This window comes from Mytilus galloprovincialis, chromosome 6, assembly GCF_965363235.1.
Source record: "Mytilus galloprovincialis chromosome 6, xbMytGall1.hap1.1, whole genome shotgun sequence".
Lineage (NCBI taxonomy): Eukaryota > Metazoa > Mollusca > Bivalvia > Mytilida > Mytilidae > Mytilus > Mytilus galloprovincialis.
In genome coordinates, this window is record NC_134843.1 from 90,998,939 (window position 1) to 91,017,722 (window position 18,784).

General features: G+C 32.3%; 1 protein-coding gene across 2 annotated transcripts in view; it reads left to right on the forward strand.

Annotated features, from left to right (window-relative positions):
• The first annotated feature begins 263 nt into the window (after window positions 1-263).
• LOC143080687 (E3 SUMO-protein ligase RanBP2-like) overlaps window positions 264-18,784 on the forward strand; it is a 58,319-nt gene continuing 39,798 nt past the window's right edge. For both annotated transcript variants that reach the window (XM_076256670.1, XM_076256671.1), the window contains exons 1-8: window positions 264-362; window positions 5,997-6,064; window positions 7,055-7,168; window positions 7,523-7,566; window positions 7,892-7,941; window positions 8,623-8,682; window positions 9,003-9,062; window positions 9,642-9,803. In XM_076256670.1, the coding sequence (XP_076112785.1) occupies window positions 303-362; window positions 5,997-6,064; window positions 7,055-7,168; window positions 7,523-7,566; window positions 7,892-7,941; window positions 8,623-8,682; window positions 9,003-9,062; window positions 9,642-9,803 (618 nt within the window). In that variant the 5' untranslated portion in view covers window positions 264-302. The remainder of the gene's footprint in view (window positions 363-5,996; window positions 6,065-7,054; window positions 7,169-7,522; window positions 7,567-7,891; window positions 7,942-8,622; window positions 8,683-9,002; window positions 9,063-9,641; window positions 9,804-18,784) is intronic.

Genomic DNA, 18,784 nt, shown 5'->3' on the forward strand with positions numbered 1-18,784 from the left:
CTTGAATAAATATATTTTAATCAGAGTCGCCAAAATTGCCGTCAAAATAACTACAGTGCCAAAATAGAAAAATAATCATTGTAGAGTTTAAAAACCGCGGGAATTTTATCGAGTGTATTTGGGTTTATGGGACTTGATGAACAAAATATCCGATGCTATACGAAGTAAGCGGCAAACTTAAAAATATTACACCGAATTTGATTGGTCTGATTGAGGTGGTAGTTGTAAAATGTAATCTTATTGGTTCATATTTTAAAGTTTTTTGTAATCCGCCGGCATGAACGAAAGTTAATGAATGAAAAATGTCAAGACGCAAAAGAAAAGACGTCGATAGATATGTATCTCATATTCCTGAAAAAGAGGTAATACTTCAGAATGTTCAATCACAAAAATAATTTCTCTGGACGAAGTTTTAAAGTAATATTTAAAAGTGAAAGTGGCTTCTGAGAAAAAAAGGGGGAGAAATAGGACAATGTGTTCTTTACAATAGTCATTACAGCTTTTACATTACTGCTAGCAAGACAAATCTTTGTTTGGCTTGCTTGCTTTGTTTGTATCAGTGTTTGCTCAAGCATGGTAATTAAGATAGGCGGGGCTTCAGCTTGTATACATCATACTAGTACTTAGATTGTATTGGACGTTATGTCGGAGGTTAAGGACACTTAATTTTAAAACATCACATGACAAATATTCTCACATGTTTTCTCACCTGTAGTAGTGAGGTGACTGAAGGTAGATATTTTGGAATTTAATCTCCCCACCGAACACACACCTACATAATATATCATTAGAAAGAGGAAATCATGTACTATAAGAATATGCCTGGCGTCGGGACTTGATATGGTCACATTTTTTTTAAATTGAGGTCAAAGGTCATATGTAAAAATTTGTGAAAATTTGGGTGGGTTTCAATTTTGACATTTTTTTCTATTTCTAAACTCTACCTAAATACAAATGATACTGTTTTGGCTTTAGTAATGTTTGTTATTATACATAAACCTTAATCATTGAGATTTTTTTTATCAAAAAAAGTCCTAAAACGACGTTATATAAACAAAACTTCAAAAATCAAGTTTTCAACCTATAAAATGTTAAGAGCACCTAAACCTTAGAAAAATATCAATTTCAGGTAAAAATCAAGTGTCATGCAGGACAATACTTTAAAATTATTTTTTAAACTATCATATTGGGTGAGGTATCAAACCAAAGCCTTAGAACACTACAGTCAAATATGACCTCAAATTGAATTTGCGGATACTTCAGGTTTTTTATAGACTACTCGTTGCTTTTTGGGTTTTTTTCACAATTATTACTGCTACCATAGTATTATCTTTTGTTGTGTAATTAACTCTGGTTACTATCTATTACATTATAGGTTTTGTAACTATATCCCCTCTTTTTTCCCTTGCAACGTACCACAGACTTCAAAAGTATTCCATATAGAAAAAGAAGATGTGATATGATTGCAAATGAGACAACTCTCCAAATGAGACCAAATGAGACATAAAACAATTATAGGTCCCGTACGGGTTTCAACAATGAGTAAAAGTCATACTGCAAAATCCCCTAACCTCGGGACTGGATTCGTGTGTACCAGTGCAACAAGCTTTATACCAAATCAACCCTTATCTCCATCATGTTCATTTTCATCAACTGTCACAATAACAATAACGGTACCATTTTTTTCTGCACCAGATGCGCATTTCGACAATACATATCTCTTCAGTGATGCTCGTGGCCAAAATATGTGAAATCCAAAGCTTATATTAAAGATGAAGAGCTATAATCCAAAAGTTCCAAAAAGTATAGCCAAATCAGTGAAATGAATCAGAGCTTTGCATTAGGGAGATACATTCCTTAATTTATAATAATTTCTAACATTTTGACATGGCCACAGGTCTGCACATGAAAGGTTCTGCTCAAAGCAAACACGTTATTTTGAGTTTTTCTTTACAAGTACAGACAAGGTATTGTAGGAAGTCCGAAGACATTTGTTCCTAAAAATTACCAGCTTCAAGCCATCCCTATCAATTCATCCAAGATTTAACAGAGATCTATAAGGGGGTTTAGGAAGGTGTGATGACATCCATATGCTTGTCTGCAAAGATGCTGGGGAAACATCATACGAGAAGTACACACTATCTTGAATTCGCTCAATTTCATGGTTGGCAACACATTAGATAGCGTCGCACTTTTTTTTAAGAAGCATAAAATCCATTGGCATTCAATGTTTCAACAAGGTGTTTTGAACCAAACTCACGGTACATTTGTAAAACCAATCCTAAATGAAAAGGAGTAAAATAAAAAAGATTGCCTCAACAATTGCTTAGCATTTCCACAATTTCTCTGGTGCCATTTCCTGAGAATAGTCTTGGCTGTATGCATTTTCATAGAGTAACCATAGAGTGAATTGCAATAAATACGAATGCATTGACTGAATTAAGAAGGAAGAAACAATTCATCCAAAGTTGGGTAGTCTTCTTTGGAGTTTCGATGTCTTTCTAAGTAAACTTGCAGCGGAATTAAATATCTGTTCGTTATTTGTGTCTATTACAGTTTGACATTGAGATTTTGAGGTCTGTTTTCAATTGACTAGAAGCTTATATGGCATCTAAAATAGTTAATTTGCTACTAAATAATATGTTATATTTACCTTGAACTTGTTGAAGTTGTTTGACAACTGAATATCTATAGAAATAAATGAGTTTAGACTGCATTTTTCATGTAGAATATTTTAAATTAGAATCAGCCTGAAGAAATGATCTATATTTATCAAGTAACGGTGCCATGAGGAATGACCATTAAATCGTTGTCAATAGCCAAAATAGAATTAGTAAAAGCAGTATCGTGTTCTGAAATATCTGCTTCCACGGGTTTGGATTTATTTTTTTTCGTTTTTAGCAAATATTTTGTAATGCAACCAAAATGACAGAGTGCTTGAAGTTTAAAAGATGAACGGGAAACTATTTCAATTTTAACTTTATCTGACACGGATAAAACATTTTTAATACGCTCATCTGATTCAAACTTGAGTAATTCTTTAACTTTTTAAAATGTTTTGTTGCAACAAAATATACAAGCGCTCCAGATGAACGACTGCATTTTAGAACGTGTACACTGAACAGGGGCGGATGCAGGAATTTTCGAAAGGTGGGGTGCTAACCCAGGGAACCCAGGGCAAAGGGGGGTGCAAAACATATGTCCCGATACAAATGCATTGATCGGCAAAAATAAAGGGGGGGTGCGCACCCCCGGAACCCCCCCCCCCCCGGATCCGCCACTGCTGAATACCCGAAACTGAGGGACAACAGTCAGATAATTGTATGTCGTCAAACTTCCTGCACGGAGTTCTTCAAATTAACAGCTATCGCATGAAACATCTTGATGTTCCCCTCATTCAATCTTTTATGCAATGCAGATACAAAAGTCGACTTCCCTAAACTGGTAAACTGACTTAAAATTTCAATCGAGGTTTTTTAGCATATTTTTTATTCACTGCATAAAATTTAACGACTTTTGTCTGTTCTTTGGACTTAATCGAGCAAGTTGCAAAGGACTTAACATATCACGGAATATTTACTTAAACTATCCGTCATTATTTTGATTTTACAATAAGACTTTTCTGACAAAGTATATTTGATGTTTTATAACGAAAAAACATAGAATATAAACATATACAAACAAAGTATATGGCATATATCAGTGCACTTTAATTGAAAATATGTGTATATAATAGCGAAAAAGGTAGTAATTTCATATATCATTTGAGGGCAAATTATTGACTAATACACAAAATGTGACGGAAGGCAAGTGATTGAGTTCCGTGTTGAAATTGAAGATTTTTACTCCATTCTTTTTCCATTGATTTCGTAAGTTTTTTTTCATATTTTGGTTCCGAAATTTTTATCACTTATTAGTTTTATTAAATACTATCTGCTTAAAATATTATGGGATAATTTTTATTACTACTATGAAGAAGAAACTAAAGTTTGAGTCTGAATTTGCAATTAAAATTACCTCGATTTTAGATAGTCTGAACTTCACAAATTTTATAGATTAGAAGAAAATAAAATACTGAATAGCATATTTTGACATTTAAAAATAGCTTCAGGAAAAACTATTTCAATTAAATGTAAGCAAACATACCCATTTTTTTCATTTTGAAAAAGGGGGGTTGAAACTCTCCAATATACTACCAGTCATTAAAACGACTTTTTAGAAAAAAGTGACCGTACGAAATTCTGACGACAGGGCAAAAACTAAGTTAAGACCATTTTTAGCCGTGTGTTATTTGGGGAGATTAAACTCGCGATCTAGACGACTTTTTACACTTCTGTCACCGCACTATAAAAATACAATAATTTGTCAATGAAAGAAAAATATAAACTTTTTTCTTGTATGAGGCTGAGAAACTGGCCTTCAACATTAATTGACCTAATATTGTTTTTATAACATATCAATCTATTAGTCCAGTCAGTTATTTCTATGTCTGTCCTTCGATTATGCAACTCAAGAAAATATTCCAAAAAATGGGAAACAATTGTATCGAAAAGAGAAAATCGAGTGCACCTTTTTTTATGTTAGGGTGTGTTTGAGATGAATATTTTGTCTTGAAAATGTACAAAACAAGAGTATTTGATACATCATCTCGCTTCCGACTCTTTCATTTTAAATAGCAAAGCTACAGGTTGACTTTATAACATAAAAAAAATCACAGTACTAAAAGATGAAATATAGGGGTCAAGTGAAATACCTATCCAGTGGATCACAAAATCAGAGTAGGTGTGTTTGAATAGCTTTTTACTAAAAGTGCTTGACGACAGTCTTTAAGTTGGATCTCTGAAAAAAAATTTCTTCCGTTTCTACGATTGTGAAAATGAACTGGCGTAATAGGAAGATAATTTCGACGAAGTAGAATCCTGTCTGTATTGTATATTTACAGGTAAGGAAACATGTGAGAATATGTATCATGTGATGTTTTAAAATTTAGTGTCCTTAACCTCCAACATAACGTCCAATAAAATTTAAGTATGATGTATACAAGCTGAAGCCCCGCCTATCTTAATTACCATGCTTGAGCAAACATTGATACAAACAAATCAAGCAAGCCAAACAAAGATTTGTCTTGCTAGCATTAATGTAAAAGCTGTAATGATACCAAGGAAGAAGTTAATAAAAACAGATTGAAATAATGAGTTGTGTTAATGTTATGTTGAAGTCAATTATCCATTATTTATAACGGTGTAACCAGAGAGCATGAATTTCATTACAAAATTGCTTGTCTCCACAGGGACTCGAACCCGGCACTTCTGTGTTTCAAGGCAGTGCGTTAACCGACCGAAAGAAGTACTTCCTTAGCTCAACCGCTTACGGCTGACTAAGTATCTACTAACTTTTCTAAGGGAAGCAATCCCGTCACAATGGCAAGAAAACACCCCGTTGGTGTTGATATTACCGTTAAAGGCCATAAAAAAGAATAGGTATGTTTGCCCAAACGCTACCTACCCAGAAAAAAGCTGCCTACTCAAATTCTTTTTTTGTCCTGATTTGAAGAAGTTTTTTTTTATCAGATAGGCATTAAGACTAATTAAATTATAGACACCCGATACTTCAATTTCTCTTTTTCAATAAAAAAAAAAGAAAATGCCTACCTACCTACCCACTGTCTCAACCTTTGGGTAGGGTTTGGGCAAACCAAAATATTTTTTATTGTGGCCAAGTCAGGTTCGAACCAGTTGACCAAACGGGTTAACTTAAAATATTCTGAATGCTATGTAAATAATAGTCCAAATAATTCTGAAAGGCTATTATATTTCTTTTCTTTGACACCGTACATCAACGTCTTAACGCCCAACTCATATTTTCAGTTGGACTTTAAGAGGGGTAACACTAATGACCGAATATCAGATCAGACTGTTTTTACTGTATTATAATTGATATAACATTTAATTTATATTGACAGATTTGTATACAATGTACCATTCATTTTCTTTCAGAAAACTTCCAGAGGATACCAGATATCTGTGTTATACAATGAAGCTGGTGACTATGAAACTGCTAAAAGGTATTGACTTCACATCATGACCATGATGACATGTACAATGTACATGTATATCTACTTTTTTTTTAATGTTTTACAGCCGATTCAATCGAGTGTGTAGGCAAAGGTAGTATATTTGGTTATGAACAGTGAAGTCATTATTAGGTAAGGTAAACTCCCCTCCTTTCAGAGTAGACTAGTCAGACAGATAACAAATCTATCTGTCTGTAGGACAAGGCTATTTTGACAGGAGGGTAGTATACCTTACCTAATAATGACTTCACGGTTCACCTAGCAAGCAAGCTAACAAAAGATATTACCTTTGCCTTCACACTCAATGAAATTAGCTGTAATGAAACATGTTTTGATTCTGTGTATAGGTAATCCTATAGATAAAATTAACAATTACCCTGTGTCACAGAAATTTATGTCAATATATAATTTAGGAAAATATTTAGATCTCAGGAGTGCATGGAGTGAGGAGGCTTAAATATGTTGAATAATTCATTTTGGATAAGAGAAGCTAATCTGAAATGAGGCTACATTTAAAATGAAAATATGAAGTTTGACATTTTTGCTTTAAAAAACAAAGCTGCATATTCATGATATTGATGAACTTTATAATGAAAAATGACAAATGAGCAATATTTGTGGAACATTTATAAGTTATCAAGTCAACATTTAAGTATGTAAACTTGGTAAAACACACTTGAAGCAAGTCATTTTTCAAATGTTCTTTTCCTTTGAAATCTGAAAAATACTTTTGTAAACTCAGTCAAATTATTTCCTGAGCTCATCACTTTATTTGTCATGATGGCTGGAGTCGTAAGCAATTTTTTTGTTTGTGAAAAGAATTTTGAATCCTTTCTTTCTCATTTTCATAAAGATGAATAATAGATTTATCTGAAAAGCTTTATTTGTAAATTTTGAATACATTGTATTATTTTATTTTTGACTTGGTTATCTGTACAATATAAAGATTGTCTTTTAATTGCATTGATTTTGGATTTTTAGATACCTAGCATCTTACATCAGTACCAGAGAGAATGTACCCCAGGCTCATAAGTTGATGGGACAGATTTTAGAATCCAGCAAAAACAAAGAAGATGCCATTGAAAGTTACAAGAGGTAAGTTTATAGACATACATGTATATATGTTATCAAAATACAAATTTGTTTATAATCTAGTGACATTATATACATATGTTTTACATACAGAAGCAAATTTATAAACCAGTAGAAAATCCAGCTGATAAAACGCTAAATAATTTAGTTTACATGCAAAATCTAAAAACTGGTGATAGATAAAGTTTGGATCAGATTAATATTTGTCAAGTGGAATGAAGGGAATTTTTACCAACATGTTTTTTTTTTTACCAAAGAATAAGAGGACCATTGCAAACTACAAAAGATTCACTGTAACATTAAGCTGTAGAAATTTGTCAACATTCACATTATCAAAGTTTATATTTTCTTCTTCAGGTCATTCCAACTCGATAGTAAGCAAAAAGATTTACTTCTGAAAAGTAAGTAAAAAATGTTATTAAATAAGTAATGACATTTCATGGTTTGTGATGATAAAGGGAAAGATTTTGTCAGAACTTTTTTTCAGTTTTCTAAACTTCATCAATTTGTTGGAAAAAGATCAATAAACTATTTAAAATAAATTTCATTTTTGTTTGAACACAGTAACTTTATCTCAGTTTATGGTAAAATCTATATGGGTGGTCTCATGTTGTCTACCACAATCCTGAATAAATACCTGTTGGATGTAAGAAGTGGATCTCAGATTTGTGTTATATAACTTTATAAATGCATAAAAACATGTAAGATATTTATATTACATTGCAGTTTGTGAATTGTATGGAAGTCTGAAGAAGATTGAACCTGAAAGAGCTATGGTAAGTCAAATTACATTACTGTTTTAAAAAAATCTAAACAACAATTGACTAATGTAAAACAAGAAAACTTACCGCCTGGTTGATGTACAAAACAATAAACAGAAAACAAAAATGATAAACAGCAACAAAGACGCCTACTAAATTATAGGCTCTTGACTTGGGACTCACAAAGAGAGGCTGGGTTAAACTTGTTTGTGGGCTCCAAACCCTCTCCTTAATCAGGAACAGTTGTGCAACAGCACAAGAGAAAAATAAACTGTACAAAACAAATATAATAAACATATACAAACAATTACCATTCAACAACAGGCTCCTCACTTAGGACAGGCACATATAGATTGTGGTGGTCTTTAACATGTTAATGGACTCTCAATCCATGGACAGTGGCCATGGTGTAACAGCACAACATGAGAACCAACTATAAAAATCAAGACCTGAGGGTCGTCCAAAGATACTGAAAGCTAGTACAGAACCAACAACAACTCGTACAAAAATCATTTAACCTAGACTAAAATATCAACTAACCTTAAACACAGAGAAAAACATGATCTTATGCAATGCAAAAATATAAGAACGTGAATGTATGAGCTTTTTTGATTAACTGAAATTTGAAGATCTGAAGTTAACATTTAATTTTTTAGCAGTTTTTATGAAGATTTTTTTTTTTGTTCTCTTGAGCAGTATTGGGTAGAACAAGCTGAGAGATTTCATCCAAACAGTTCTGTGCTATTCAGATTGAAGGTAAGTTGGGTAAAACTTTGTGATTTTGTTTACATCTTGTAAAATATGACTTCCATTAATTTTATTTTGTACTCTATATAGAATTAAGTTCCATTGAATGTCAGATCTGGTTAACCAAACATGCATTTCCTTTTTAAAATGATTGAAAATTTACAAATTTGTTATTAAAGATCATTAACACTTTGTCACATTCTTTATTATACAAAAATGAATTTGGGAAACCAAAAACTTAAAAGACACCTGCTGTTATGCCTACATATGAATTGATTGTTGGAGCTTTTGTTTTAATGTAAACTTATAAAATAATTATTTTTTTTCAGGAAAGAGTAATGTCTGGAGCAAACTTTGAAGATCTAGAAGATTTTTATGCAAAACAATTAGTATGTTGATTTATGTTAGAAATATGTACTAAGAACAGAAAACACTAGCACATATTTTAGTTTATTATTAGATTCTATGATTCAGATTGATTAACTTGTTGTTAGATCTTGACAGTTTATTCAGATAGATTGACTCTGTTGTGACAACTCAGATCCAAGTTTGTTAACTCAATAAACAGTAACTTTTTTTGAAGAAAAAATGGGCGTAGAGGTCCCCATTTTGATCAGAAAGAAATTTTATCTTGGTATCAGATTGTCCAAGACAGCACTTTTAGCACTATGTTTTGCTCATGCAAGTACACAATCAGATGCATGTCTTGTTTAGTTACATATGTATGTCACAATCTAGAGTTAAAGGACAAGATTTTGCCTACAGCAACTGGATCATATATGTAACTCATATGTTCTATAACATTTGAATTATTTCTACCTACACTATTTGACTATTTGTGGAAGATTTAATTTCAAGATAGATGGGATGGATGCATTGCATGTAGTAACTAAACTTTAAAGTGACAAGAACATAATTTAAATGATGTGCTAAATAACTTTGACTGATGCAAATGTTTTTTATTGTAGGCAAAAAACTACACAGAAGTCAATTTACATACCAAGTTGATAGACCTGTATCTATCAGAAGACAAAGTAGGCAATGCCTATAGACACACAGTTGATGTAGAGAAAACCCTTGCATTTGTTGACAACATTGTGTGGTATGAAAACATCTCTCGAGTATTTCAAGTATGTATAAAATATCAAACTGGTAAAAGCTTAATAAATATATAGTTAATACATTTTAGGAAAACAAACTGATTTTGTCTCTCTTAACTGCTTGCGACTGTTGACATGCTTGAATGGATTACTTTTCGGTTGAGACGTAAACTATTTATATAAAGTTTTGTATTTCAGAAGGTTGTTGAGCTGGATGCTTCAAACCTTGCATGCAGATGCCTTATGTGACAAAGTTTCTGCCTGTCACATGTCCATTCTAGTTTACCTCAATTTCATGGTTAATTGAATTTATCACTTATTACGAGTATAAATAGGATAACTATATTTGGTATATGGGTTTCTTTTTGGGGGATACATGTAAATAAGACAGGGTTCACTTGACCTTGACCTCATTTCATTAATTACACCCCTGCTTTGAAAAAGGGGGGTATACTGTTTTACCTCTATCTGTCCGTCCGTCAGTCCGTCCCATGAATATTTTCGTCGCATTTTTTTCAGGAACTACAATGCCATATATACTGTTTTACCTCTGTCTGTCCATCCGTCCTTCCCATGAATATTTTCGTCGCATTTTTTTCAGGAACTACAATGCCAGGATTTCTGAAATTTGGTTTAAGGATTTATATAAGTCAGCTATACCGTGTGATGCATTTTCAGATTCATCACTCGACAACTTCCTGTTTACCGAACACTTGTATCATTTTACACATGATGGCCAAGTTAAATTTTCGTTGCATTTTTCTCAGGAACCACAATGCCAGGATTTCTGAAATTTGGTTTCAGGGTTTATATAATGTCAGCTACAGTACGGGTAGGGACTTATTTTTATGGATGTCTTAATCCGTCTAGATGTCAGATTGGTCGGACAGTTGTTCCAGTGTAATAAACACCTGCTGTGCAATATCCAAGTGGAAGGTCGTAAATCAATCTGTACCAGCTTGATTAGAATTAAATTTTACCTGTACAGATATATTAGTATTTATGGAGGATAGATAAATGTAAAATATTGTTTTGTATTCAAAGAGAAAGAATTAAAGTTAAAATTAAATATAAGAAATAAAATTAAATTTAATATAAGAATTAAAATTAAATATAATTTTTTTTTTTTATAATTTGAAAATGAAATAAAGACGATTTTTAACAATATATTGTGTTGCCAATTATTTCAATAGTTTTGTGCCAATAAACTATTTTGTATTTGTAAACCGTAAATATGTCATCTAATTCAAAATAATAAGCCTAATAACAACCAATAGAAGTTTAAATCATATTGTTGAGACTTCAATCCCGTAAATTATACGAGTTTTCGTTGATGGTTATATTATTTCCCCTTTTAACGTCCTGTTCCTTTATATATTATTATTAGAAACTCAATTTTAAGTACAATGTATAAGGCCAACATATCGTATTTATAAAATATGTATAGGCATTGTGAATTAAGTTATTTTCCTTTTGATACAACTTTCCCCGTCGGAGCCTCTACATCTATTCACACCTGTCAATCATTTCTCGCAAGTGAAACATTTTGGTCAGACAGATCACTCGTGCTTTCTATTTTGACATATTTCCTGTTAATCTCTTTGAAAGTCAAACAATTGGTTTCTTTTAATACAATAATTATAACGCCAAGATCATATTTCGATTCCTATTTTTTTTTTTTTTTTTAAATTGTTGACACTCGAGATATAACATGTATAATGCCTTTCTATTTTCATGTCTGAAATTTTTTTATGAAAATCGCCGGTGTTATAAATATATTTTACAAATTGTATCAAATCGATACATGAAAATCAAAGTTAAACCTTAGGGCTGTTCCAGAAAATACTATGTCCCCCCCAGGGAAGGCAATTTTTTTAAATATTATGTGGGTGGTTGTATTTGAAATACCAAAATGCAAAGGGAGTGCTGTTCTAATTAAATTTTATTTCTGTGGGTGGTGGGGGTCAAAAAAAAGTGCCGTCCCTGGGGGGGACATAGTATTTTCTGGAACAGCCCTTATATAGTTTATTGCATAAATGCACATTTATACCCCAATTGGGTTGAAGGCTAGTCGTACTAGTCGTGATCAGCTGTCTTTACTTTTTCGTCGTACTTCTAGTCATTCTAAACTCGTGCAGTCAGTATGATTTTTTAAATCGATGTTGTATTATTTCCGAAGTTTAAAGGAGGTCTTGAAATAGATTATTTAAATGGGAATCCGGGAAATGACTGATAAAAATAAAACAAAAAATAGTTAAAGAAGACTAAATCGTGTTTTGATTATACATGTATGTAAATCGATTAAATTTCTATTCTGGTAAATCGATCAAGAGCCTCAAAACTAAAGCACAATACTGTCAATCATTCCACATCAAATTTAATCATGAATGGATTTTCCCACGGTTGTTCAGTAAGGTCACCCGTGTTTACTGTTACGCCATATAAAAATCTTGTGCAGTGGACAAAATCGATCTTTAATATCTTTTATTAGCATTCAGTATTATAGTGAGTGGAGTCAAGTTAAAGTTCAACCACGTGCACACGCTGTTGATCACTGATATGTGTATTATGGAATTGTCTTTTTACGGCAATTTTTTCTTTTAGATTGCTATAAAAAATATAACATACAAGTTTCCTTTTTTACATGGATCGTGCGTAAATTAATATTATGCAATTAAGTTCGGGATTTCGGGACTAACCCTTTCGGGATCTGAGAATTCTTTTTTCGCGATGTCGGGATTTAAATTTATTTAAATTCGGGACCTTGGGACTTCGTGTTTTTAAGCCCGGGATTTCGAGATCCGGACCCCTTTTACCCCCTACCCCCAAATGCAGATTAATTATATTAATTTAGCATAATGAGCAAACACGGAAATCTTAAAATAAACTTATGCCCGGGAAGAATCAATATTTTCTTCTAGTGTAATTATTTGCGTTCTATTTTAGTTATACATCTCCAACTTTCGGACAATATTTGTTTACAGTAAAAAGTAAAAACTACAAAGAATCATCAAGCTACTAATAATATACAAGTATTGCTCACTGTAATTATTTTTATCTTGGAACTGACCCAACACAGACTGAATATTAAATACAAATTATAGAAATATTTTGCATGTGACCGCGTCAAACTAAAATATGCAGCAGCACTTGAGACAGCATTCTGCTAATCAATGGATTTACGTGGAAAATAAATTAGTAAAACAAAAATAACCGTAAGCTTCAAGAAATAGAATACATGTAAAAATATATATGTTTAAAAAATTTATGCAAACAAATAAGAAAAAGATAAAAAAAAAAACAAAAAAAAACCGAAAAGGAACATAAAATAAAAATAATTTTTAGGAACAAAGAAAATAAATAGCAGTTGAAATATAAAACCATAATTAACAAAAATAGGCTATTTTTATTAAAACAAAGTTTTCTCCAGTACTTCACCTGTAAAAATATTTTATGTCAAATACGATGTAGAACTAATATAATCAATAAAGTGACTGAGAGGTTAAAATTACAGGTAACCTGATTCTGAAATCAGTGAACGGTAATTCTAGCAACACGGATTAAGATGAAAGGACCATTCACACCTGGATCTGTTGATTAATGACCATACTACCTACCATAAAAATGTCGGATTATTCATATCCGACTAGACGGATTAAGACATCCATAAAAATAAGTCCCTACCCGTACTGTATACCGTGTGATGTGTTTTCAGATTCATCACTTGACAACTTCCTGTTTGCCAAACACTTGTATCATTTTACACATGATTGCCAAGTTGAAAAGTTTCGTCGCATTTTTCTCAGGAACTACAATGCCAGGATTTCTGAAATTTGGTTTCAGGGTTTATATAAGTCAGCTATACAGTGTGATGCGTTTTCAGATTCATGACTTTAAAGGGATAATTCGCGAATTTTTACTTATCAGCTAATTATGTCCATAATACCATAAAAAACATATTCACCAAGTTTTATCTGGATATGAACAGCAATAAAGGAGAAAATTAAGAATTAATAATTTTATTTCTTCGAACTTCCTGACTTATGTGACGTAGTTTAAGTCTTTAAGCATGCCGGGAGTGGAAATAATCTCATTTTAAATCTTAATCGTTAATCATCTTATAACGCTATTTAAAGCGCATAGACGACGTTTGGTGTAGCTATTAACCAACTAATAATTAAGATGGAACAGCGCTCAGCTTGAAAGTAGAATGTACGAGTTATATTTTAATATTTTCTGAAATGATTATAGTGATACAAGTAAATCATATAAAATATTTTTTTATGATTTTTTTTCCGACGGATATTTTGAACTAACATGTATAACTGGTAGTGTTTTAAAAATGCATGTTTGTACTTTTTACCTTTTACGTCAGGCTAGTAAATATATGCTGCTAGTACATTTGTAGTGTGCAAATACGGCCCCGCAAATACAATGTGTATTGTACTTTGACACATAGTGACCACCTGTTGAATGCGTGGTTAAATTCAAGTTAATTAAAAGATTAGCATTTTGTATCTCTTGATCTTTACTCAGTGAATTTAAGCCGTCACGGTTCACTTTTCTAGGTGTGAGCAACATTTCGTATGAATGATAAACGGGGAAACTTAATATTTTCCATGAGCTTAGTTTAATTAAATATATTATTGACGCTGAATATTTTTTGTTAAAAAAAAAAGAAATACTGAATTAATTTAATTGAATAAATTTATGAATAATGAAGTCCTTATAAACACGAGTAAATGAATTAAAAATTCTAAATAAGAATCGGTGACCTTGAATTTTTGAAATAGATAGTAATTACCAATTGCAGTTATATAAGTGGGTCGTTGAAAGCGATCTTCTTTTTTTTTTTTTTTTAAATATTCAGGAAGTAATGTCCTTATCAAAATAATTTCATTCTCACCACGTACTAATTCTTCAGCTATTTGAACGAAAATATCAAAAATGTTGACAGAAAATTTAAAGGTCAACTTTGTCTTACTGGAAGGGAGGGAGAGCTCCAGACGTGTATGGCTTATCGTCAGTTTGTGTGCTGGGTCAGGAAAGGTCAACCACTTGGCAAGAAACACAGAATAATCCTACCGGCTTGTGTAGTAAACATAATTAGAAAAGAATTTCCATCGTTGGATGGGGTATACGAATGATTCAAAGAATGTGAAAGTGACACTTCAGACTGAATAGTTCTAAAATCATTTAAACGATTTACCAATACAATTTTTCACCGAATGTTTCAGATTCATTTCATTATTTGTGTATTAATAAACCTATTTATGAATTATTTCACTTTGAGGTCTAATTTTATAGATTGCATGTTGTATTAACATGAAGGTTTGGTCTACCACAGTACCACGGAGCGTTGATATGATTTGACCCGAGATCCTCCCGAGATGTTGTTGGGGTTCTTGTTGTGCGACCTAAACCAGTTTTCTATGATGTGTTTTTTATCTCTTTGTTTGTCTTTCGATCGTTTATTGGTTATTTTTTGCTATGACGTTGTCAGTGTGTTTTTTTAATACTAAATATGACTATCCGTATTGGTACCTTCTGCCTTTTTACAAACAAGACCATGAAACTGAATATTGGAAATGTTTCATGCTACTACAAAAGAAAAAGCACTGATGGATTGTCCTAGAAGCATATTTTATGAGAATAATAATGGTCTATAAGTAGTTACATTTATTTCATGTTTGAAGCGGTGCATTTTTTAAAATTTAATTTGACTTTTACCAAGAAATGCATTGTAGCAAAGGGGTAGAGTAATTGTGGTCTAGTGTCAGATACTCGAAAATAATGGAATTTAACAGAAAAGGAAACAAATAACGGACTTTGGCAAAAATGTAGAGGGCTTTTGATACCTTTTCTCCAGACATAAAATCTTTTACAATAAATCATCCTACAACAGCTTAAAAGCTTGAAATGCCAGCGATTTCGTGGGAGTGTTTTAGTGTTCTCAAAATCTTATATTGATAAAAATGACACTCCTTTAAATAATTGAATGTACATGTACAGGAAGACAAACGATTACCGCACGTTCTAGAGACATGCCACGAACTAAGTATCATCTTCGTGTCATAATTGCGCATGCTTGTCTCTTCACATACAAGTAAACGCAAATTTTCTAATAGGCAAAATATTTCGTAAATGCGCCCGCTCATATCGGAAATAGGACAAGAAAGTATGAAAGATAGTCATCCGTAATCTCTCGGTTAAATTCTCTAGGATTTACTCCAAACAATGTTGTAAAATGATGCAGTATGTTTTTTCTTTCTTAAATTATTCATCACAACTCTAGACCGCATAACGTAAATTAAACATTTGCTAAGCAAATAAAAGAAGCTGACAAAACATTATGTAAACTATTGTGTACAAAAGCATTGGCGGATCCAGGGGGAGTGGTTCCGGGTGTTGGAACCCCGTTTTATTTTTGCCGATCAATGCATTTGAAGTGGGACATATAGTTGGAACCCCCCTTTTTTAATATGGCTGGATCCGCCCCGGAAAAGTAAAATTGAAATTTGAAAAAAAAAAAATCATTTTACATGGTACAGTACCAGATAATCTTCTACACATGAATTTTGAAACAGAAGTCAAAATTAATAATTTACGGTCTTATTATTTCTGTCTTTGCACATGTCAGAATTAATCAGCCTGTAGATATAAATTTTAAACTCTTTATTTCATGTTTGGACGGCTTTGTGTATTTCAATCAGGTTAGGGACATACATTGTTAACAGGATGTATAATGATCTATAATACACCTGACAGCATTTTCGATGGCACTTTTACCTGTGCACACCTGGGTCAAACAGCTGGGAAGCGATTCATGTACCTGAATTGCGTAATGTCACCAGTTTATTAGCCCGCGGGAAGTCACTAGAATACCTGAATGTGACACTATTACATGACCTCTGGCAATAATTCAAAAGATCGTCGGTTTTCATATTAGAAGAACCCGAAATGAATAAAATCTATTACATATAAAAGGTTTTTTTTGGCAAGCATTTCGAAAAGTCTAAAGCCGCTACAGATACCTTTTTATTTCATTAAGAATATATTTATGCTTTTACAACTTCCAAATTAGTGTCCGCCCCACTAGATGTATTCCTATCCATTATCTTGTTATCATAAATTAAGAAGGAAGAAATACTCCTACTACGATTGACCATAACTCATTACAAACTTCGCTAGCCTATCTGTCGACATTTTATATCCCGAAACTGCTCAGCCTTAACTTGTAGGACTACGCAACTGCGTTGACCTAGTAGACAGCTATAAAGCATAACAAGGGTGCGGTAAGATCTATTAAGTTTCCACACGAATCGGGGAAGACATATGCTCCCATCTACCTATCACCTCTTCAACCTTTTATATGGCACAATATGGAAAAGGAGGGGGGGGGGGGGGGGGGGCGGAGGAGGTGTTAAACAGCATCTGTAATCATACTACATGTAAATAAATAAAGTCTTATTTTTAAACCATTATTATATTAAACAAATGACCCTTTAAATGTTTTACGTAATTTTTTATGTATACATAAGTTTTTTGCACCTAAAAAATATGTACTTCATTGAACTTGTGAATTTACAACAGAAATACACAGAACAAAACGTCATAATTCAGTTTCGAGTTTATTTTTCTTTAAACGAGAAAACGTAAATTAATTAATTCTCTTTTGGTTTGTTCTTGAAATATTATTTTTAAAGCAAGTTTTAAACAGAATTTATTAAATAAATATCAATGACATCAAATAATTGTTATAAAATCAAAATGCCAAAGTGGCTAGGTACCTTAAATGGCTTCATTGTCCCTAGAAATATATATCCTTTGCATGATTGAAATCAAATATCTTTTTATTTTTAAGGCTTGTAAACAAGTTCATAAACTTAAAATGTAATAAATGTAATAAATAATATAATATTTGAAGATGTTTTTCCTGTATATATTCAACATTTTTTTTGTCTGTGACTTTTTATCCGTGTACTAAACTTCTACTTGTAAACAACAAAATCTGTTACTAATGCATGAATGCACAATTACTGAACTATATTAATCTGACAATTTCCTTTCAACCAGGCTTGGAACGAAATAGCAATAAAAACATTCATGAGAAAAAAATCATAATTACTATCAAATTTCCATCGAAACAAGATGCTTCAAAATGGTCTGCACACACTTTCTTGAACTTGTTGTGAGTTGGTTGGTGTTATGTTAAGGTCAATCATCCACGTCTGGTACAACTCTTTCTTTTTTGCAGGATCTTGGAAAGTGTGTAAGCTTATGCCATGTGAACTTCGAGTTGAACATCCGTACGCTTGACAAGTCATTTTGATACTGAATATACGATATGCCATGCTTGTTTTTTGGCTTTGTGGTATTCAGATATTTTATTCAAATATACTCATCACGTGACAATTTGTATCGGAGATGCCGTCAAAATGGCGATAAGTCGAGAAGTGATAGTGGGATTTTAATTTTTATTTTAATCACTTATCTAGAAGAATCGAACAATAATTTTAATGAATATATGATTATTTATATCAAATAAACATAATATAAAATTTTCATTTTTTTTGCGAAGTTTCCCTTTAAGACTTCCTGTTTACCGAACACTTGCATATTTTTACAGTATTGACATTATCCACTTGCGGCAGGGGTATAATCAGTGAGCAGTAGCTCAGTTACACTTGTTATTAATCAGTAATTAATGTTAGTTAGGGGATTAGATCAGTTTCTCTGATACTATATGCAGTAGGTCAACTATATGTGATATATGAAATGATTGCAAAGGGGTACATGTCTGTCTGGCTTGTTACACAGGGTCTAAACTTACAATGTAACTCTTTTTCTCCAGGGGCCAGCTGGGCCCGTAAAATATTTTTTTAGGGGCCCACTTGAAATTTTTGGAGCCTAACTAATTTCTATACTAAAACAATAAAACTTATTTTTCATATACTAATAAAGCCTTTTTATGTAATCCTGTGTTAATTTGAGTCTGGAAAAGATTATAT